Source organism: Micropterus salmoides, unplaced genomic scaffold (genome assembly GCF_014851395.1).
Source record: "Micropterus salmoides isolate LMB-PRFRI ecotype aquatic unplaced genomic scaffold, ASM1485139v1 Ms_hic_scaffold_19, whole genome shotgun sequence".
NCBI lineage: Eukaryota > Metazoa > Chordata > Actinopteri > Centrarchiformes > Centrarchidae > Micropterus > Micropterus salmoides.
In genome coordinates this window covers 14801028-14824692 of record NW_024041039.1, presented here as the reverse complement: position 1 = coordinate 14824692, position 23665 = coordinate 14801028, and the positions used below count along the sequence as shown (strand labels likewise).

Genomic DNA, 23665 nt, shown 5'->3' with positions numbered 1-23665 from the left:
AATGGCTGAGGGCGGCAGGCGGTGTAGCAGTTCGAGATCTGTAGACAGGCTCGCTCTGCTGGATGCCTCCGTTCCAACAGTCTCTCCATTCCTGCAGTCACTCCAGCAGCATGGCAGTGGCGCAGCTCATCGGGCTTCCTCCCAGCAGTCATTTGACAATTCTCTCCCACCAGAGAGGCATTGATGGTTAGCCAGTGTTGTTTGTTAGAAGCTTTTTCCTTCCACCTCCTTCCTCTACTCCTCCTCTTTCTCTTCTCATCTTTCTTTTTTTCAGTAAGAATGCCTGGTGTTTTTTCTGCTTCTCTAATCTAAACTCCCTCATTCTCTCTCCTCTCAGAGAAAGCCCAGGGGGGCTTGTTCATATTCTCTCCTCTTATTGTGTTTCATCTTTTTCCTTATGACACAGAACTATCCCCCCAGAGTATCCAGCTTTCAGCCAGGGAGCTGGAGAAAACGCATGGTTAACCCCATTTTATTCTGTCTATTCAAAGGTTCCCCGACAAAGCTCTAGTGCTCACAGCAGATAAGAAATCATTCACACAGAGTAGAAGAGAAGGTTTGGTATGCATTCAACAGAAGTAGAAGAGAAGGTCATTTTCTGCAAAAGTGTGGCATTCGAAAGGAGCAGTGCATTTTTAAGCAATACGTTGCACCATGTTGTGCACCTTACAAAACAATTGAAGAACTCACTTTTCTATTGAACAGCCGTTGTACTATGCTTCTCTACTTATGGCTACCTAAAGAATGTGTTCTTAGATGGGTTACTTTTTGCTTTCTACTTTCTGTGCAGAAGTTTAGGAGATAATATTAGCACATTGTTACAGTAAGCCCTTGTCAATCATACACTTCGGTCTTCAACTTAGATAAGAGACAACGCAGCTTTTAGTGTAGGCCATTGCCATAAAGTCCTCTATACTGCTGGTCCATATGCATACTGTAAGACAATTTAAAATTTGTCAAGAGCAGCACTCAGCTGTGAATTGACTCCAAAGCAAAATGATGTACCCATGCCATGTAATATAGCTGTCAAAAGAAGGGGTTATCAACCATAAGGTATGACACATAAAATTGTAAATGGTTAGAAAAGGAGGGAGGTAGAGATATAAGGCTCCTCTCCATTGCTGTTTCTGCAATGACCTCATCTCTCTTTCACCACACTCTTTTGCTCTTGCTCTATTTCATTCACTGTCACTATCTTTCATACTCTGGTATCAAGCACACACTCCCGCTGCGTTTCTCGAGCACATGCTCCCTCATCCTCGGTCACCCTAACCACCTCATTTCTCCAGCCCTCCCTCCTCTCCAACTCTCACTCTGTACGTAATTCAATCATCCCAAGGAGATGGATATCCGTCCCCTAGGAGCGCTTACGCTCTCCATTTCCTAAAGCGCTTGATCAGATTAATTGATTGTCCCCCCCTCATCTCTGCGCCCCTTCTGCCGACTGAGGCTGGCGTGGTGGCGGAGGGTGTGCGGAAATCAGATTTGCATTGATATTTTTATAAAATGGCTTTTTCCTTCTGCCAGACAGATCCTGTAAATGGACAAAAGGGAATAGATAAAATACATGAATGGGGGGGGGGGGGTGTTAGGGTAGAAGCCTGCAGAAACAGACAGGCAGGATTTATAAGGAGGACCACAACCTGGAGCGTACAGGAGACACCAAGATGAACAGGAGATCTAGGGACAAGATGAAGTAGATAGGCGATCAATGAAATGAAATAAACAAGGCTGTTTGGGAGGTGAATAGTAAATATGAGGAAGAGTGTGCGACGCATGCATGCATCTGTGTACCATGATGCTTGGCGGCAAGCCTGCAGAGCCCAGCAGAGGGTAGAGATGGGAGAGTCAAACCAAGCCCCACAGGGAACGCAGGAAGACCTCAACTCATCCATTATAACTGAGAGCCAAGCGGCTGCCATGTCTCCTGATTGCTGAGTCCCCGTGGAGCTGTCTCGCTCTCTCTCTATCTCCCCCCCCCCCCCCCCTCTCTCTCTCTCTCTCTCTATGCCTCTTTTTGTCTCCCCCTCTCTCTTTCCCTCTCTTTTTGGCAGTGGGGATCGCAATAGATTACAGTGCTGTTCCAGCCCTTTGGCTTCTACGTTATGGCAGGGGCCAAATACACGCACAAACATACACTAGCTCATGTACATACACACACACACACACCTGAACACAAATACACAGACAGGGATAGGAACTCGTTCGTCTCTCTCTTATCTATCTGCCGCACATGTTCCCCATATGTGTAAAGCTTTTACCTGAGCGTGCCATTACAGCTGAGGCTTTTACCTCTGGAGAGCCAAATTACCTTTCAGATACAACCTTCCCTTTTTCAACTTGCCCTTGACATTGATTTCACTTGCATTTCGCCTGTACGTATAGTCTAAAACACACACTACAAAACCACTCATACACCAGCATGCAAGCACGAGCACAGACACCCAATGCATTTCATAACAGGTAAGGCTCATTTTATATTTGTCTGATTAAGAAAGGTTCTATTGATAGGGACACTAGCCCCAGCTGTGTACTTATTGCCATCCAAATTAAAACAAATATATGAGACTCCTTAACCAACATTAATGTATCTAAACACAGGATGTTTTGAAACCATAACATATGGTTAGGGCTGCACAAATAATTGTAGATAATTAGAAATTGATGTTTCCTGTTTCCACAATTAATCATGTTTCCCAAAACCCCATTATGCAATATTTTTTATATTAAAATTGATTTCAATTACTCCTTGTTAAATGAATTAGTTGGTATCTGCTGATCCCACTGAGAGTCAACACCACACTCTGCAGTTATATGCAAGTTCTAGGCAAGACTGCTCACATAAGCCAATTCTACGCTGTCTGCCCAGCGTGAAATGAATAGAAAGCATTTACAGAGCCAAAAAGATTGAGAAATATTTCTCAGGAATTAGTGGGCCCAACTAAAACTAAAGCATGAGTGAATGTTGGCCTTAGATTTCACAGGTAGCAATAAAGACAATTCCAAAACTCAAACACGCTTTTTGCTTTGTTTCTGATCAGTGTGTAAAGTTGGGCAAGTGTTTGCTAACGTATTTCAACAAATATTTGATAAGCTGATTTAGCGCATCAAATCGTATTGTTGAATGCTAGAGTCTACTCTATCATCTGGCAATCAAAGCAGTCACTTTCCAAGCTTTTAAGAGTTAACAACAAAATAAAAATCTGATTTTTAACCTACAGTGGTTTAAGTGTATGGTGTGCTTAGTACTCTATGCACTATGGGTGCAGGTGCAACAGAGCACAGATCTGACAGTGGGGGAGAGTCTGTATGTCTATTTCATGGCCGCACTGTTTGTTTGCTGCTGCGCAGAGGCAAACATGTACAGACAACATCTTTGTAGGAAGGAAGCTGAAGTCCTGACCTGAATACACATACTCATCAATGCAGACAGTCAAACTGATACACAGATACAGTACACACACAAAAACCAATGCACACACACTGTATGCTTGAGTACTCGGCCCACAAACTAAATCAACACACCATTTATTTTTCTTTCCGAAAGACTCTCTCTCTTTCTTACTTTCCCCAGACTTTTTATTTGCTAGGGGGCTGAGCTCTCAGACTGGGATTGATCCTGAGCTGCCGTCTTGAACCTCTGCCCTAAGGGCAGCTCAGTGCAAATACGCAGCAGCCCCTCTCCACTTACTCTGATCATGGTTACACTTTCTGTTCCACTATATCCACATATAAACCCACACAACAGATGTACACAGCAAGTGCCACCAATGTCTACCTGGAGTGCTTTAAACAAAAAGACTACTAAAAACTGAATTCAAGGAAACAGTAATCATAGAGCAAAAATGTAGGCCTATCTCCTCCACCAAAACCAAGCTATAAACTCTTTTGCAGAGGATTTTTAAAATGGCCAGAATGTGTGTAAGTATTGTGGGAAACCGATAAGCATTACAGCTGCACTGGATATGACAACAAAAATTTCATACACCACATTCCATTTGCTGAGAGCTTTTTCAGGTGCGGAGCACAAAAGAAATCCATGATTTTTTGTAAACCCAAAGATTCATTTTACATAAATAATTCATACAAAGGGAGCTTTTACAGTGTTTTCACCTGAAGACAGACAGCTAACTAGTAAAAAAGCTCATTCACCCACCTACCCTTCCTTCTCTCTTTGAAGTAGGAAAAAGGGGAGGAAAGGGGTATAATTTGTTTGATTCATTTATCATTGCTTACTATGAATAAATGTCATTAAGAGTGGTTGCTGCACGGTGGTTGTGAAGTTATGGAATAGCTGGCAGCATAGTGGGAGCTGAAATAAAGCAACATGGTGATTAGAAGAAAGCATCCATCCCACACACACTGTGCCAGTCAGGAGCCTAATGGTTCTGTGGAGGCTCGCATGTTGAAGCACACACACATACAGTACAAATACAAAATACATATACAATTAGTCCCAGTGTTTTGCTGCAACCGTCCTGAGTTCCTACAGAGTTTGTGATTGATGGATTCTGTGATTGGTGCTGTGATACAGGTGGAGCCCTCAAGTGAGCTAATCTACACTGCCTCCTACAGGATAACAGCCCACATTAGACCTGTGAATATGAGAGAAACTGTCATCATCACTTTCAACAGAGTTGATAGTGATGACGATAAATGGTGTTTGCTTAACACCTGTCATCCAATTCAACCACCACAACTGCTTGACAGCAAGGGTGGATTCAAGCAGTAGATTGTGTACAAGGTCTACTGTATCTCAGAGTAGTGTGTAATTATAAAATGATTATTTGGTGTTCTCAGAGATATTTTCATCATGGCATGATGTTTTGTCTTTGCAAACTTTTAATTAGGCCACAATAGTTTAGCATTTGCTCCTGAAGATTATTTAGTTTCATGCCTCGTGCAGACTATACGACTTTCAGCGTCGGCCAATGGCCGTGCCATTCACACTACACAACTTGCTGTCTTGTGACGGGAGTCTTGAAGTCACTGTGGCGTCCACACTACGCGAGCTGACGACTCCAATGCTGGTCTCCAAACCACGTTTTGTCAAGAAAACACACATGAAATGTGAAATGGAAAATGACGCGAACCTACACATGAAATAGCTGTTGTTAATAATTATAAAGATACCAATTATAAAGTCAAAAAATATGGGTGAAAGAATGGATTAGCACACGCAGGGATTGTCTGAGCTCCAGAGAGAGCTGGAGGTGAGTAAAAAGGGTTTTGCGGTGAAAAGTAGCTGCCTGCTCTGCCAGCTGCCTGCTCTCATTGGCTGGATGTGGATGTCTAGTCGGCCGACTCCTCCAGATATTGGCATGCTAGATATCTGGCAGATGTCGGCTATGTGTCATAAATGTGTCGGGGATGTGACCACTGATTTACCCCCAATCACAGCCTGATGGTCGCCGAGCTCGCCAAGCTGTAAATCGGGCTAAAAATCGTGTAGTGTGAACTAGGCTTTAATTAGAGTGCCGCTAACCGTTTTCATTAATAGCATATGAAAACTACAAGCATTAGCCAATCCTTACCAGAGGACAGCACACCTACCTTCCACGCAATGCGGTTTCCTTTGGTGTCATGCTCTAGTGCCATTGGGAACTCGCCGCGCTCGTAGAACTTGCGAAAAGTGGTTGGTTTGGAAGGGCGTTCCCGAAAAGCCCCTGCAGCTGGGGGACCCACCACCTGGTCAGACACAAAGGAGAAAATGGGAATGAGGAGAAAGGAGGAAAATAGAGAAGCAAACAGAATGAGACATACGCAGCAAGTGAGAGTGTTGTTTTATGAAATCAGAATTGACTGTTTTCTCCAACAAGAACAGAATCACTCCCATTGCATTTCCTTAAAAGTAATTCATGGAGACACATGTGCCTGCTCCTCTAAGAAAGGAAAAACACAGATAGATGTGCACTTGTGTGTATGCATTTGTGTGTGTGTGTGTGTGTGTGTGTGTGTGTGTGTGTGTGTGTGTGTGTGTGTGTGTGTTGGCCCTGTAGCCAGAGGCACTGCTAGAGGCATTGTTAGGATCATCTTTTCTCTGCCTCCATATTGGATATGTGCTATTACTGTGCCTCTGTAAGCCAATGGGACTCCTATCACATCAGCCACAGTGTCTGCTGCTATTGTTATGGGAGCCATTGGTCGTGGTAGCCATGGAGCAGATATAAGTAAATGCAACACACTGAAGTAGAAAATAGAGAGAGAGTGAAGATTTTAAGATCAGAAAAAAAATGTGTCATTTTCTGTCTTCTGTATGACAAATTGGTGTTACTATTCACTTTTACAAAAATTTCATTATTAATATTTTGAAAGATACTACAAAGATGATGTGTTCAAAAACCTCACATATTTTAGGAGCCTCGAAAGGGGCAATTACCCATAAATACCTGCTAAGAAACACTCATACTACATGAATGAAGCGATGGAGGGGGAAGCCACTTGAGGAATTTGGATTTATTTGATTGAAAATATTAGAGCTTTGCAACAGCATGTTGTAGTGGACGAATGACAGAATGTTGGAGCAAATCTTTTCCCTGTCTGTGTCCCTCGTGTGCATCTCCTGCCATCTGTGTCGCGCTGCCACATGACTGGCAGATGTGTTGCTGTCATTAATCCTCAGATTACCACCCATTGAGAAACAGAATTTTGCCACAGCAGCCCACAGGCAGAGCAGAGTGAGATTGGCATGTGTTATCTTTGGCAGGACTCCTTAAGATTGGTGTGCAACTTGAGAGATTTTAAAGGGTTTTAGTCTATTACTATGATCCTACTCAACGACATTTTAGTTTTTTATGTTACATCATTCACTAGTGTTGCCTGTTTGTTGCATAACTCAAAAACAAAACAGATATTTAAAAAAAGCCTAGAACCACAAATGTAGCTCAGTAAAACCGCCGCTAAGAAATGATGTAACATGGAACAAAGTTTAAGTTATACGTGTGACGTGGTGTAGCTGGTACCAGATTAGCTAGACTCAAGAGAAACAAGAAGAGAGGAGAAACTATTATGAGGGACTCTGAGTGAGCATCTCAGAGCACTCAATACATTCAAACAGCCCTAATGCACCGTGGGATTGCAGCACAGTCATTTCAAATGAATCTGTTTGGAGCATTTGTTTACCATGCCAGGGAATAATATTATGCTGAATTAATAGGCACAGGTTTGGATACCTGCAGGAGAAAGACTACCTTAACAAAATGTCTGTGACTAACAATGCATGTAAAAGACAAGAAAAAAGCCCTTTTCTGTATCGCCTCCTGTACTCGCCTAAAAGAAATCCATCAAACAAATTAAACATGTATGCCTGCCATTGTCTTTGAAGTCTCCTCCTTTATTTTGAGTATAATTTTAGCTGTAATGGTGTGTTTAATCATATACTAACAAATCATTTATTGTTTTGAAAAACCCTGTAAATTGTACATTTCTGAAAAAGAGAGATTGCGCCCAGTTTTCCTTGCATTAGATTGTAATCAGTTAGTCAATAATTGCTTGAATTGTTTTAACTTAGCTTTGTCATGAATAGTTAAGCGTCAGACTGCCTCATTAGAATAATGTTTCTGTCTTGTCACATCAAGCAATATAATAAGTTAATACAAGAATGAAATGCCTTTTGTTGTTTTATTTAGGCTCTGTGAAATATACATGACAATGATCTGTTTGTCTTCCCTCTTTTCTGTCTCTGTTCATTCCTTTCACGGCAGGAGTCGCTCTGCAGCACTAGCTATGGAAATAGGAAGCTGCAATGCTTGCAAGATCAGTGCTGCTCCAGTCTGCAGGAGTGACAAAGCCCTCATATCCAGGTGGGTACGATGGTGGTTGAGCCACGCTGCACAGAGAGGCTAAAAATAGCTCAGACTGGGCACCACAGAGAGAATGAACCCAGACTGCATTGACTGGCTGAGCAGCTTTTATGGTCAAGAATGATGACGCTGCAGTCACTTCCATGGCCTGCGTTCATGGCTGAGGGGTTGCAAGCTTCACAGTTATTTCCCTATTTTCTCTCTAATTATCATCACTGGCAGCAACCGGCAGCAACACACACCACTATCCAAAAAGGTACATAAATAGTACATGCATGTACAATGACATCTGCATGCACTACAAAAAGCCAAACACAGAAACCCTTTCCTTCGCTACTGATGTAGGCTGCTGTCCGTAGCAGCTTAAGGAAAACTGTAATAGGAACAGCGTTGTTGGGAGATTATCACGTGCCGGCTTCCTGATGCCATTCCAATGATCTGCCTGCTCCGGTTCTAATAGCTATAGCCTCTACCTAGTTTGTCTTAGAGTAGCATCACAAAAAGAGAGAGTTTGTTTCTTCTGTTGACCTTCTGGACAGGGCATGGCAAGCATTTCAGATAAGAAGCAAACAGTGTCCATGCTGTGAGCAATAGCTCTCTAAGTTTTGTCTTGTATGGGTGAGCACGCATTTTTGTTTACTCAATATAGACTAGCTGTGCTGATGACAACAACTGCTGCTGATTGTGTTCTACTGTTAGCCAGCACATCAGCATATTTACCTCTCCCAAACACATTTAAATCGTATGTTTTTTTCTTCCCCCTACAAAGGGGCTTGTGTTGTTAGATGAAGTGGTAAGAACGGCCCCATGCAGCACAGCATACCCCAGAGTGATCCAAAATTCATCCGTTTTAAAATATTGGCATAAACATAACCAGACAGTGAAAAAGACAGCAGCCTATAACATAGACCTACACAAGCAGATAACATCCCACCCCTCAGTGGAGGCCATAAAGCAAGCCTGTGAGGCGACAGACTACAGAACAGAGATAGAGGTGGTGCAAGGCAATAAAAGGGAGGAAGTGTCTGTTTTGTGTGCCCCTGGTGCACACATCAGGGAGTCATAACAAGGCAGTACTGGTCAGATGAGCTCCAGGCTGTCATTTCTCTCCTTCGCCTTCACTCTGCCCTCAGATCTGTTTCCTCCCTAATGCTGTTGTCCACACCAACTAGCTCCACTGTAAACCTGGCTGCTGCCAGACCCACAGAGGCAATAACACACAAACATGCACGCGCACACTCGCTCACACAACACACATGCCAGGCTCCCCACGGGCAAGTCCCTGCAGAGGTGATTGAGCACTGGCGGGGGCTTGTGATCCTGTCATTTATAAAGGTGTCACCCTGAGACACAAAGATGCTCCCTCTAACCTTATTAGTATGGCACTTTGATGGGTTTCTTGCCTGATTTTGACACACAGAGTGAGTGCGGTCATCAAAAGACATAAGGAAAAAACAGGGGAACAAACTCAATTAAGAGAGAGGCTTGAGGCGGGATAAAGGTGGAGGGTGAGATAGGCCAGAGAGAGACAGAGACACGAAGAAGCCGGAAAGAAATGGCACAAGAAAGAACAGAAAGACGAAGAGAGTGACGAAATCAATAGACAGAGATGGAGAATGGAGGAGGGTGATGGAGGAATAGAGGATATGACAGGAAGAGGGAGACAAGAGGTGTGGCTCATCAATTCTGAGGGTGAGTTCAGCATGGCGGGGCCGCTGCAGCATGTAGGTGATCCATCACTGTGCCTGGGCCTCTAGCTCTAGCGCTCACTCTCCCTCATCTCTTCATCTCTTTACCTCTTACCACCACCCCAAAACACCTCTGAATGCCTTTGATCGATGTCTGGTGAAGGGCTGTCAATTCATTGTCAACTCTGCATTGCCACCACCACTGCACTCCCTCAAATGAGGCCCTCTTTAATCTCCCTTTTCATTTTTTCCCATCACCCTTCTTCTGCCTCTTGTCTGCCAGGGTAAAAATGCATTTGTTGCATTATAATGTGTCGGGGAACAAGGGTGCCCCGTCACATGGGTGCATTGCATCACCTGTTTTCTGAGGCAGCAAAGGGGATAGGCACCAGCCTGCTTGCTCATTCGCTCACTCTCTGCATTTCACTGCTGTTTTCGGTTGAGAGGTTATTGAAATCTAGCTCGGTACAGAAGGCCGCCCTTTCTGAGGGAGGGAGCGTGGTAGGTGAGTCACAGAGGATGGAACAGACAGGCCAAGGCTTTCCTGATAAGGTCAGCTTGCACATCGCTGCCACAGGCAACAAAATTAGCTCTCTTTATTTACAGGGCATTTTCTGCCATAGCTCAGCCCGCTGCCTACCCGCTGGCCACCAGGGATACAGGCTGGGTTCAAGACATGCTTTATTCTCAAACTGAATTTAAATGAACAAGACAGACAAAATAATATTTAGGCTGTTAGGGAATCTCTGCTATATGGTCAAACAATCATTCAACTGATATTTCTGCTTACTCATTCCCTCTGCAGGGCAAAACACAGACTGGTGGGAGGCTGATTCCTTTCAGAAGAATAAATCTGCAATATTTGTGCAGCACTCCATTAATTTCTCATGACCAAACAGCAAGAAGTGCAATCAGTCTGCGAGTGAGTTTTCATTATGTGCAAAAATTAGCCCTGTTGTGAGAGACAAGGTCGGATGAGAGCAAGTGAGTGAAGAGCTCTCGCTGGACTGGCAAAACCACAGACTGATGAAAGGTAACAGTAAGAGTCTTTTGTTCAGAGCTCACAGGACCATAGAGGTGTGCTTTACAATTGTCACTGTGTCAAAGGCTTTTGCATCAACTATATTGTGCACAATGGCACAAGGGCAGGGATGTTTGTAATGAAAAATGACGACACTGCTGGGCAAAGACAACACTACACACCTCGTGTCACTACAAAGACACAAAGATGAAACCGGTGACAGCCACCTACTATTGAACTGTGCGCAAGAGAGGTAACTTTAAAGAAGAACTTCAAAAAGAAGCATCAAGCATTGAAGTGTGCCCCGCTGTGTTCTGTCTCCTCTAGTTTAACCCCATCACTTAAAAGAACAGCATAGACACAGGGAGACGTTAACGGGATGTGAAAGAAAGAGTTGGAGGTAGGAGTGTGAGGGGAGGAGTGTAAGTCAAAGAGGCTGTGTGTGAGCGAGAGTGAGCAAGACAGAACGACGGACGGAGAGGGAGTGAGAATGCCCTGAGTATTTTCCATCTTCTCTGTGTGGCCCACTTATCAGCTAGGCAGCAGGGCAGCCTTGTGCTTGCAGAGCCCTATTGGCTGATTCATATCACCAAACCACAGTTGAGATGATGGCTCAGAGTGAATCAGTTTGCATGGCGAAGTCAGAATATAGTAGCTCTTACTACTTGTTAAGTGAACAGGAAACCACATGCACTGAGCCTGTGAGGCTAAACTTGCAAGAAACATGCAAGCTGCTTGACTCATATACACTAATTTAAACAACAAATTCTGACCCTACCATCTAAATGTCGCAGCTGAAATCGAGACTGATCAGACCAGGCAACGTTTTTCCAAATTTTCCATTGTCCAATTTTGGTGAGCCTGTGCGAATGGTAGCCTCAGTTTCCTGTTCTTAGCTGACAGGAGTAGCACCCGGTGTGGTCTTCTGCTGCTGTACCCCATCTGCTTCAAGGTTTGACATGTTGTGCATTCAGAGATGGTATTTTGCATACCTTGGTTGTAACGAGGGGTTATTTGAGTTACTGTTGCCTTTCGGTCATCTCAAACCAGTCTGCCCATTCTCCTCTGACCTCTGCCATCAACAAGGCATTTTCGTCTGCCACTCACAGGATATTTTCTCTTTTTTGGACCATTCTCTGTCTATCTACTAATCACCACTGCTGATTTATACCCGGCTCATTCCTTCAGTATTTGCCAGATAGTCTGTTCACCCGTGTGGTAAACCACTCGTCAGGCCGAACACTCGGCTAGTGTTTCTCTACTCGTGTTGCCATCATCTAATGTGTGTTTTTTGTCTCAGGGGATCGCTGCTTGGGGAAGCTCTGCTCGTCCGCCTGTCTTGGAGTTTTTGGGTCTCGCTGCCTGCCGCTCTCGACCACCACGCACCAGAGACCTCAACCTTCATTCTGTCAATAAATCCTCTGTTTTTTTGCCCTAACCCTGTGTCTGCTCCTGGATCCTTTTTTGCTTGGCATAACATGTTGTGCGTGAAAATCCCAGTAGATCAGCAGTTTTTTTTTTAAATACTCAGCCCGTCTGGCGGCAACAACCATGCCAAGTTCAAAGTCACTTAAATCCCATTTCTTCCCCATTCTGATGCTCAGTTTGAACTTCAACACGTTTACATGCCTAAATGCATTTTTCTTTTTACATTGTTGCTGCCATGTGATTGGATGATTAGCTACTAAAACCGAGTGTGCACTTTCAATGTGCACCTACACATGATGCAAACACACACATACTGTATATAGTACACCACACATGTGCGGGTTGCATTAAACGCTTATAATTTGTCGTGTAATTTTGTTATAACCAAGCGGGAAGCTTCAAGTCTGAGAAGTGAGGCGAACACGGAAGTCCCTTAAAACTGCAATCTATCGAACGGCCAACAGGGGTGACTCCTCTGGTTACAAAAAGAAGTCCGGTTTCATTAGAAATAATGGCAAAATGACCAAACTTCTAAGCTGATTGTTTACCAGGTTAAACACTTTCTTTAGAAGTTTATGGTCTCAATCGCTGGTTTCATGTCTTCTTCAATACAGCATGATGCTCATTTCGTAAATTATAGTCTTATTTAGAGGAAAATGGACCATAAAGCAGAGTATGCTATAGGGCAGGACTGTCTTGTCTGTCAAGTCGTTACCATGGCGACCTGTCAATCAGGCTAGAGGGACTAGTACCCACAGGATTGTGCAAATTTAACCAGCACTGCTGAAAAAGCTTATTAGGGATTGGCTGCTCACTTTCTCTGGTGAGTACATTTTGTTTAAAGCCTGTTGTTCGCTTGACAAAATAATCATCCCGGTTAAAATTATAGTTAACATGAATTACAGATGCACCTCGCTAACCAATCTAGCTAGCTTCACACGGAGCCATTGGCTCCACAGTCTCATCCAAATATGGTCACGTTCGGCGCCGCTGGTTGCAAAAAATCAACATGGCAGCGCCCTAACGCCCAAAATTTGGCGCTTTTCCATTACCAGTACAGTGGATAGAAAAAGTCTACACACCCCTGTTAAAATGCCAGGTTCTTATGATATAAAATAATGAGACAAAGATAAATCATGTCAGAACTTTTTCCACCTTTAATGTGACCTATAACGTGAACAATTCAATTGAAAAACCAATTGAAATCTTTGAGGGGGAAAAATGAAAAATAAAAACCCTCAAATAACCTGGTTGCATAAGTGTGCACACCCTTAGACTAATACTGTGTTGAAGCACCTTTTGATTTTATTACAGCAGTCAGTCTTTTTGGGTAGGAGTCTATCAGCATGGCACATCTTGACGTAGCAATATTTGCCCACTCTTCTTTGCAAAAGTGTTCCAAATCTGTGCCTGTGCACAGCCCTCTTCAGATCACCCCACAGATGTTCAGTTGGATTCAGGTCTGGGCTCTGGCTGGGCCATTCCAAAACATCTTCTTCTGGTGAAGCCATGCTTTTGTGGATTTGGATGTGTGCTTTGGGTCGTTGTCGTGCTGAAAGGTGAACTTCCTCTTCATCTTCAGCTTTCTAACTGAAGCCTGAAGGTTTTGTGCCAAAATTGCCTGGTATTTGGAACTGTTCATAATTCCCTCCACCCTGACTAAGGCCCCAGTTCCAGCTGAAGAAAAACAGCCCCAAACCATGATGCTGCCACCACCATGCTTCACTGTGGGTATGGTGTTCCTTGGGTGATGTGCAGTGTTGTTTTTGCAACATACCTTTTGGAATTATGGCCAAAACGTTTTACCTTGGTTTCATCAGACCATAACACATTTTCCCACATGCTTTTGGGGGAGTTGATGTTTGTTTTTGCAAACTTCAGCCATGCTTGGATGTTTTTCTTTGTAAGAAAAGGCTTCCGTCTTGCCACCCTACCCCGTAGCCCATTCATATGAAGAATACGGGAGATAGTTGCCAGAAATTCCTGCAGTTCCTTTAATGTTGCTGTAGGCCTGTTGGAAGCCTCCCTGACCAGTTTTCTTTTCGTCTTTTCATCAATTTTGGACGCCCAGTTCTTGGTAAAGTCACAGTTGTGCCATATTTTCTCCACTTCATGATGACTGTCTTCACTGTGTTCCATGGTATATCTAATGCTTTGGAAATTCTTTTGTACCCGTCTCCTGACTTATGTCTTTCAACAATGAGATCTCTCTGATGCTTTGAAAGCTCTCTGCGGACCATGGCTTTTGCTCAGAGATGCAACTAAGAAAATATCAGGAAAATCCTACTAGAACAGCTGAACTTTATTTGTGATTAATCAGAGTCACTTTAAAGGTGTGTAATGATTTCTAGTTAACCTGAGTTTGAATGTGATTGGTTAATTCTGAACACAGCCACATTCCCAGTTATAAGAGGGTGTGCACACTTGTGCAACCAGGTTATTGTAAGGTTTTGATTTTTCATTTTTCCCCCTCGAAGATTTCAGTTTGTTTTTCTATTGAATTGTTCATATTATAGGTCACATTAAAGTGGAAAAAGTTCTGACATGATTTATTTTTGTCTCATTATTTTACATCATAAGAACCTGGCATTTTAACAGGGGTGTGTAGACTTTTTCTATCTACTGTACCAGCTCGACTCGTACTGTACCCCTCAATGTAGCTGGTCGTCATAGCAACGCCACACACAACTGCCGCAACGTAATGTTCAATGTGACACATACACCAGCGACCCACACAGCTTTCTCTTTATTTAAGTTAAAACGTTTCAACCTTACTCAGAATGTAAAGACAGATAAGCGGTATGAAAACCAGCTGTAACCTTCCTCTGCCGTTGTTGCTGCAGCGGTCTGTGTGACGGCGGGAGCAGAGGGCTCTGTGAGCGGGCGGCTGGCTGGCCTCGGGAGCTCCTCCCGCGGGTTGGTGCAGGCTTCCCCCGCCGCCACTTGCAGAGCTCCTCAACTCCGAAAACTTTCAAGCACATTTTTGTTCCGCCATCACTTCTCGTAAAACTGTCAATATTCGAAATCTACACAGTTGAGTTCTCACCTCAAAACTTCTCGTAAGTGGATTTAGTGATGAAATTACATACGAAAACTGTAAAATATAAAACTTTCTGTTGCTGCCTCTGTCTGGTGCGCGCAATGATGATGCAGTGAATAGTGACGATTCTCTCTGACCAATCAGTAGTCTGCCGTGTTCTCTGTCACATTTTAGTATCGCCTCAGCTCACTTGGAACCTCGACGGAGGTGATAAGAAAAATGTACCTGGAAGCAGGTACAGGTACAACTTTTCTACAATGGAAAACCAAACAAAGGCCAGTCGAGCCAAGTCGAGCTGGTACTGTGCAATGGAAAAGTGGCTATTGAGGCGTCAAAATGTCTGTGGTTATACCAACCGATCAACTCATCAACTGATTCATTACTCCCACACTAATGTGATATTGTACAATTTGATGTAACACCTTGTTATAATTACCACTATATATTTTATATATATATATATTTTCAAATTAAATTACTGTACTGTATATTATCCAAATACACTATACAGTACCATAGTACAGTACTGTACATAAAATATAGCTTACTGTAGTTTGAATTATAATTAAGCTATAACCTAAACAGTACTGTGCTGTTTACAAACACAGTAACATTAGTCGTGCTGGTGCACATAGGTTACTAAACCACAGCTTGAGGGTGATTTTAGTGCATTTCTACATATTTACAACGTCTGAAAATAAACTGTATCAATGCCGAACTGGTAGGAGAGTTTGAAAACAAACATTTGTAGGACTGATTCCGTCACAAGCTTTCTGAAAAATATTAGTGGCTGATCACTGTAACCGTGATCAATATGTGTTTTCCACATATCAACATCTCTCTGACCACTGCTCAATTTGTGCAATTTGTTTGAGTGTTTTAATATGCATGTACAGTACATAAGTGTGTGTAAGCAAAGGGAACAAAGCACACTTTCTAATCATGGGGTTAAGAGAGAGGGGCATGCACTGATCCAATGGTTTGTCTTTACAGTCCCAATCAGTGACGACACCTAAAGGTATTAAAACACTGCGCCGGGCCATGAAATTAATGAGACACAGAAGGAAAACTATATCCCTCACCTGCTGCAGTTGCTACTTCTGCTTCTGAGGAAGAAGAATTTAACTGAGCCCCAATTTTATTCATCAAATAAGTAGCTTCTTGTCAATAAACATCCTCATAACTGCATTTAATTTACAGCGGACCACCTCATAGAATAATTTTCCTGAAGTCGGTAACAACACTCTTTGTTTTAGTGTAGTTATGGAGTGCTGGCCACAGCTCGGAATAGCTGCATGACTCATCCAAAAGTTGAAACCTAAGTTTGTTTTGCAGGTAGTAAGGAGACAGTCAGCTCAGCAGATAAGGAGGCAGTCATAGAAATAAACAGTCAGACAGGGAGGCTGAGATGGGCAAGCAGGCTGGAGCCAGGCGAAGAGATAGGTAGATAGACAGTGAGACAGACAGTGCGACAGGCAAGCAGGTGACTGTAGCTGTGACCACGCACTTTAGTGAGGAAGCATCTCTTGGAGCTGTGGAAGGTTTGATTTGGCAGCAACAGGCCCAAGGGGAGAGGGACACACCCAGAGCAGCAAGAGGCCATCGATTTGACCACAGAGCCATAGACAGAGAGCCGCAAGAGACAAGAGTGCAGGTCAGTCTGCAGCCTTGCAACACCACCAACCCCATAGCCACACTCATTCACAAGTGTCACAGGTAGGCCTGCACTGACAGATCCCTGAGGAGTGGAGGGAAGCTTGGGGAGATAAGCAGACTGGCGAGAGATACAGGTTCTACCTCTGATATGGGAACATTGTTTAACAGTGAAGAACATTATCTAGGTGATTAGTATGTATTTCAAAATGAACCCCAGGCCCTTGGTCTTATCACATGCCCAGTGTGACTTTCTATTCCAGGAAATCAGTCTTGCTGCCTGTAAGGCCGTCTGTTAAAAATGATGCTGGAGGTTTGCTTACAGAGACACCATGCAGACACCAAAGCCCGGCGTGGTCTGAAATTTGACCTTTACATAAATTAAACGGGGGGAAGCACAGTGACGGCTACATCCCTGCTAGTAGATACCCAAGACACAAAGTCTGCCTAACTCTGCTGAACGCACCCAGTCACACAAAAACACACACATACACTTTATCTACTCCCTCTCTATTTGCTATACTTCCTTGAATGTAACATAAAATGCTTTCCTAATCCAAAATGTCTTTACTCCTCAGACTAAGAGGGGAAAGGGGCTCCCAGCAGAGGTTGGAAGTGAGCAATATATGGAAAAGAGTTCTGTTATTGAGACCTCCTGCAAGGATAATGCTCTGAATGACAGTCCACCCCTTGGATTAGCCTGAGAGACAAAGAAAAACACAAAGTGCTCCCCAGATGCCTTGAAAACAGGCAACTTCTTCGACACCTTCAATCTCATGCTGTGCTTGCTGCAGCCGCTCTCTCAGACAGAGAGGCGACAATTTTAGCTGACCTACGGGGAGGCAATCACACAAAGACACGCACGTGCACACAGTCACACAAGCAAACAAATAAAAAGGAGCTAAAGCAAAGACTTTCACAACGCACTTTGTGGAAGTCACCCCGTGGCTTTTATTCAGAACGCAGGTTTCATATGAAAGTCATACAGATCTCCTTCTGTTTTATCAATTCCCTCTCTATCCATCCATCTGTCCAATCACCCCTCCCACTTTTCCACCTCTTGCTCTGCATTGCAGGTTGCTGATGCTCTGACAGTGAAACAGGTGTCTAGGCTATTAGTACGAGTCTCTCTGTGCCACCGCCTCTATTCCACACCTCTCATGACAAGCATGAATCAAGGCTGTGCAAATGAGCAATAGTGAATCGGGGGCTTGCTACAACAACAGCCAGGCAGGTTGCGTTTTGTCTCAGCATTAACAGATATCAAATAACTTACAGCTGATGCAAAAGATCACGAAAAACAGACCTCTGCAAAGCAATAATCAAAAGGAGTGTATTAGTGTTTATTGTTTAGGCAAGAGTTAGATATGACCTCCCAAGTTCAGTCTGAGCAGCCCTTTCATCTTCAATCATAAAATGAACACTGATCTATTTAAGAGGAATGCTACGTCATCCTCTCCCTCCTGAAGCCCATTTTCTCTCCAATATCTTCCCCTTCCACTCAGTCTAATTCCCTCTCATAAAAGGCTGCCTTCTACGACTCTCCTTGGCTTGAATTTTTATGTCTTTTTGTGGCCCATCTCAGAGGACTGCTGTCAAGGTAATGTGATGATGACCCTTAGACTCCTCATTAAATCACTCGCTATCAGATCATCAACTAAATGCCTAAAATATTAATAAAACACAGCCAAGACAGTCCAGACAACCTTAAGAAAAAGGGAGAGTTTTATCTTATCTGTCTCAACTAAAGGTCTTAGTCGCAAACGTTAGCACATCAGCATCCATGTCACAACCTTATTCAGACAGCCAGACAGACAGTCCAAGCAAAGTCAGACAGATTCACCAACACTAAAGAGATGGGTGTCAGAGTGACAGATGGAAAGTTAAGCGTCGGCCACTGAGCTGACCATTTGGCTGAAATCAAAAGGGAGATGAGGGCCTTCAAAGGACAGGAAAAGCCGTGTCTGAGGCCAGACATGCTCTGCTGTGCTCCACAGATACGGGCCAAGAGGTTATATTGCTTTTCTTCTGTCTCTCCCTTTGTTCTCCTCTGTCTTAGGAGAGTGGGAGGGAGGGAGAGAGAGGAAAAGACAGTGAAAAAAGTAGAAAACAGAGAGAGAGAGACATGAACAGGTTGCATGTCTCCTTCTGCCACAGTACGGCGTGTTGGTCAAACACTTGTTAGTAGAATTTGCTCGGTGTTTCCGGACTGCAAGGGTAATGAGCAGAGGTGGCTGGAGCAGAGGGGTGCCGGGCTGTGATGTGGATCATTTCCGACATTGTCACAGTACTTCTGCCTTCCAGCTCTTCCCCTTCCTTGCCTTCTCCAGCTTGCTGCGGCAGCGCTGTTGCCTCCAGCGTACCTTCAACTGGGAGCACTTTGACTCAGCTGGATGCGAGGCATGAGCTAAATAGCAGAGTAATCCTCAGTAGAATTCTGAAGGGAAGGTACACACTACTTCAAATCTCAAAGGGTTGCAGGTTTACTTTCTTGGCACTAGGTAAAGAACACCACAGCCCTGGAGCACCATATATGAAGTTTGCTGCCATCTCTAACTGCATCCGGTGTGCAAGATGGTGGCACTGTTGCACTTTTGCTCTGCCCTCCCATCCCTCTTCTCTTTAGAGCAACTATAACCCTAATAAGTTTTCTAACAGAAACATTTTTTGTGTTGCTACATGCTTGTTTTCTAACATTTATTACACGGTAGCACTTGGTAGATTTTGTCACTGCCCTTGAGGGATTACAGACATGCAGGCCATTTTGTCTCTGCGCTGGTCAGCAAAAATCAAAAGGTCAGGCTGATGTTATTGCATCAGTGGTGATTTTAAAAGATTTTCAAAGTGGGGGGTAGAGAAACAAAGGCCACCATTTGGCATTATAGAATGGAATAACATTGTCAGATACATTGATTTTCTGCTACTGGTTCCTATTATGTTGATGTAGGCAGTATGTGAGCTGCAACATATGACCCTGTAGTAAGTGTTCTACATGCATGCTTAAGTAGAACACTAAGGGGCCTATTCTCCTCTAGCAAGGACAAGTCAGTATGATGGGTGATAATGATGGAAGATGGATGAATAAATGGCTAATGTCCTGTCAGTTTAAAACACCAAAGCATAGCCTCATTTAGGTTTAGCAGACTTTTAGAGTGTGAACATATGCACACCATGCATCACTTGTAATAAGTACATTTAAGTAAGGACACAGACACAACATAATGTAAACACTTGATCACAACTGACCTGACTTTGAAGTAAATGAGGCAATTTACAAGATGTCTGCTTATCAGTATTAATATTGAGTTATAAATTGTTTGTCAAGATGAACAGGTTTTTAAAAAACTCAATAAACAAAATACAAATCACCTCAATAACTATGACAAGTAGTCATTGTGGATGAAAGGGAAATAGGTTTCATGATAAACCACGATAAAATTCCAGACGGTTAGTATTACCGTTAAATTATCACTAAGACTGGTCCAGCACCAACCAAACTTAGCAACAATCTCCCAGACACAGGCGAAGCATGCAATGTGGGGTATTTTGGAAGACTAAGTGTCGTCATATTTTGGTTCTTATAAGACTTTTGAGGGAAACTTGATCAAAGAAAATCGCTCTGAAAGGGGGCAAGACTTTGTGACCACCACCTACTACGTTATGGTGAATGCAAAATAAGTTAACATTTCGCTCAATGCATTGGGACTTCAGAATGGGGGAAAATGTCACAGCTTGTCTCTCCAAACCAAAGCTCTATAAACAGTTCAGGGCACCAAGGCATGCGCGCACAGCAACACAACATAACTATCTGGTATGGAACAAAGGACATGAAATGCTATAAATGGTGAGTAGTTGGTGAGGGAATGAGTTGCAGGTGAGGAGTAGGCGGTGTAGGCCAGGTAACTGCAGGGCTGATGAGAGAAGTGGGAAAGGAGGAAAAATATAAGGGGCGAGCTGGTGGACAGCTTGAGGATGGCAGGTCTGTGGATTTCGGGCTAGAGACAGGGACCGATAAAGAGAATAATGCTGAAGGCTAAGGGCGAGAGTCGGTGGCTTCAGGAACTGAGAGGCAAACTGTGACAGAAAAGCCATGTGATACACCTAAACAATGCAATCAATTAAAATGTATTTTTCACCCACAATAATTCAATTTTAAAATTCACAAACAACAATGTTTATCCCTACATCAAGTAGGCTGCCAAAATAATACTTTTATCCTATATTTCTTTTTGTGAAACAATCTTGCATGATACAGGTGGTATACATCAATGAAATTAGAGACCATAAGCTTGAAAGTTAGTAAAACTAACTGATTAGCGTTACATAAAGTCATCACTTTACAGTCTTACTGTCATCCCTCCTGTCAAAGCTGGATAACACAACATTAGCTGACAACATATTAATTGATTTTATGGTAATTCCAAATCATTTACAGGAAGCTTAGTGTGTAATAGACAAAATAACCCACGTCAACTACTGTGTTTGTGTGTGTATGTGTGGGTTATGTTAAATAGCAACATCAAACTATGTCCTCATATTCATCTGTGAAGTCGAAACAAGCGCGTAATTCAGCCGATCCCTTGCTTTTGATACAAGTAGGACACTGCTCATAGAAGAGGCATGGGTCTAGGTGCCCTCTGCATTGGTTGTCACATGACATAGGGCTAATTAACTCTACAGCGGAAAATAGAGGCCCTGCAAGGAGCAATAAACATTTTCCATTAAAAGCCATCTAATTAGAATGCAGGCTACAAGGGCTTGAAGGAGAACATAACAAACACAGAGGCCAGTGTAATTGTCAGCCAGCCTCTGAGGAAAGCAAACATAATAGACATAATCAGCCGAGCACTTCCTATAAGGTCATGTTAGAATACTGTGGAAGTACTTCTCCATATCTGACCAAAGTTTCTAGATGGTGTTTTCCTCAACCACGGAAAAGGTCACAGTCATTTCAGCAGTCATGCACTTCAGATAGCATGCCATCAATTATGACCTAATCTATCTGTTGATACCTGGTGAGAGGAGCATGGGGCACAGAAAGTACTTCTTGCAAGTTCTGCCAAATTCATCTGTGGTTAAAATCAGGGCTTCGCAGTGCGAATATTTCATTCGCATTTGAACCCACAAAACCAGAAAAATAATTTATGAGCCCAGTCAAACTTTTGGATAAATGTTAAACTCATTGTTATGTAGAGCTGCAACAATAAGTCAATTAATAGATTAGTCAGTCAAAAGCAATTAATTGTTTCAGTCATTTTTTTAAAGAAAAAAATGTGAAATATTTGCTGGTTTCATCTTAAATGTGTGGATTTGCTGCTATTTTTGTGTCATTCGTGATAGTAAATTAATAGTCTTTGGGTTTTGGACTGTTAGTTAGACAAAAGAGGCAATTTGAAAACATCACTTTGTGCTCTGAAAAATTGTGATGAGCATTTTTCATAGTTCCTTGAAATTTTATAGACTGAATCTTGTAATCTTATACTAATACACTAATTCAACTAGTTCCTATTCAGGTTGTGGATAGTGCCTCTGCAGTGGACAGATGTAGGTTTAGCCAGAGCCAGGATGCCATTGTGCCAATGTTTTACTTCTAGCCAGCCTCCTCCCGACAGCCACACATTCCCCTTGTTCTATTATACATCTGTTTTACTGAAGTTATTGTTATAAATATTGTTCAGTAACCTTGTTTGCATAAGCGTGGCATGGCTTGTGTGGTCAGTGCTGGTTGAAATCCTTGGTTCAAAAACTAGTCCAACATGCCACAAGCCACAATGCACCAAAATCAATATAGTTTCCGGTGGTGAGTGTTTTTACTCATCACTGTGATGAGTGATTATCGTTTTAAAAAGCTGTGTCCATGTTTTAAAAGCTGTATTCAATGTATTTGAATTTAATGTTTTAAAAAACAATATTTAAAAGGCCCATAATATGCAGATTCTAGGGTCTTCACCGCCATAGTTCTCCACTGGTTTTCACATCATAACTGCACTGTATGAGAAGGACAATACACACACAGTATACATTTGTGTGTAATATGCACATGTACTCCTTGGGGGGAAAAAGTTAGCATAGAGCCCAGGCTGGTTTGAAATGTAGATTTTAAATGGACCAAATTTTGGTTTCTAGTGGATCAAAGCAAATTCTCAAAAGAAATGGTATTTTACGGATAAAAATATATAAACAACGTTGAGAATGTGCTTCTATTTTGAATAGCTGACAATGAATTGCTCTTTTTTTCACTGCTTTTAAAATGAGGAGCAAGGCAGCCACGGTCAACAAAGTCCAAAGTTATGGGGGAAACTGTAAGATTTCAACCAATGCTCCGTCCACTCAAGGCCTTTGGGCTCTGTGGTTGATCGATAGTAATGGAAATGCCAGCAGGCCTCCAGAGTCCTTTGCCAATTTAACCTGTTTTACCATGACTCAATTCTTCCTGAAATAACCCAGCTGCTTACCAGGCCTCTGGTGCTGATAAGATGAGCGTGCAAGAGCAGAGGAGAGGAAAGATGGTTGTGTGTGAGGTTTTGTTTGTCCACAAGCACCACTGTTAGGGAAGACACTTTCATGAGGCAGTTCACGTGAGGCAGGCAAGCAGGCGAGAGAATCTACAGCATGGCATCCAATAGAAACAAGCTCAATTTGCCTTTTGTTGCATAGGCACGCATCACACACAACACGAAATACCTCAACCAGCTTCATGGCCAATTTATGTATCACGCTGGGCACATTATGAGTTCCTGTGTCAGGTAAATGTGGATGGAATGGAGTGATGGGAAAGAATGATTTTGACTATGAGTGAAAATAATAAATAGGCACATTCATCTCCATAAAAGCTTTCAGGGATTCAATCTTGGTCAACAACTGCCTGCTATCAATATAACTAAGGATGAGCTTATTTCTGTCTCAAACATGCAGCCGTTTGTTATGATTTCTCCACCCTGTGGTGTTTCAGTAGATAGAAGAGGAAAGAAGATTTAATCATTTCAAATCAAGCTGTAACTGATACACATCAGACTATTAGACAAACTTTTTA

At 42.9% G+C, this 23665-nt stretch overlaps 1 protein-coding gene and 1 long non-coding RNA gene across 2 annotated transcripts in view; one reads left to right on the top strand and one right to left on the bottom strand.

The window, feature by feature from the left end:
• pacrg (PARK2 co-regulated) overlaps positions 1 to 23665 on the bottom strand; it is a 172746-nt gene that overhangs the window by 142944 nt on the left and 6137 nt on the right. Inside the window, exon 2 of the mRNA XM_038729390.1 lies at positions 5554 to 5688. Coding sequence (XP_038585318.1) covers positions 5554 to 5688 — 135 coding nt within the window. The remainder of the gene's footprint in view (positions 1 to 5553; positions 5689 to 23665) is intronic.
• LOC119910667 lies at positions 7714 to 11945 on the top strand. Its single transcript, XR_005445672.1, has 2 exons — positions 7714 to 7802; positions 11812 to 11945. It is a non-coding gene; the product is annotated as an uncharacterized LOC119910667 (long non-coding RNA).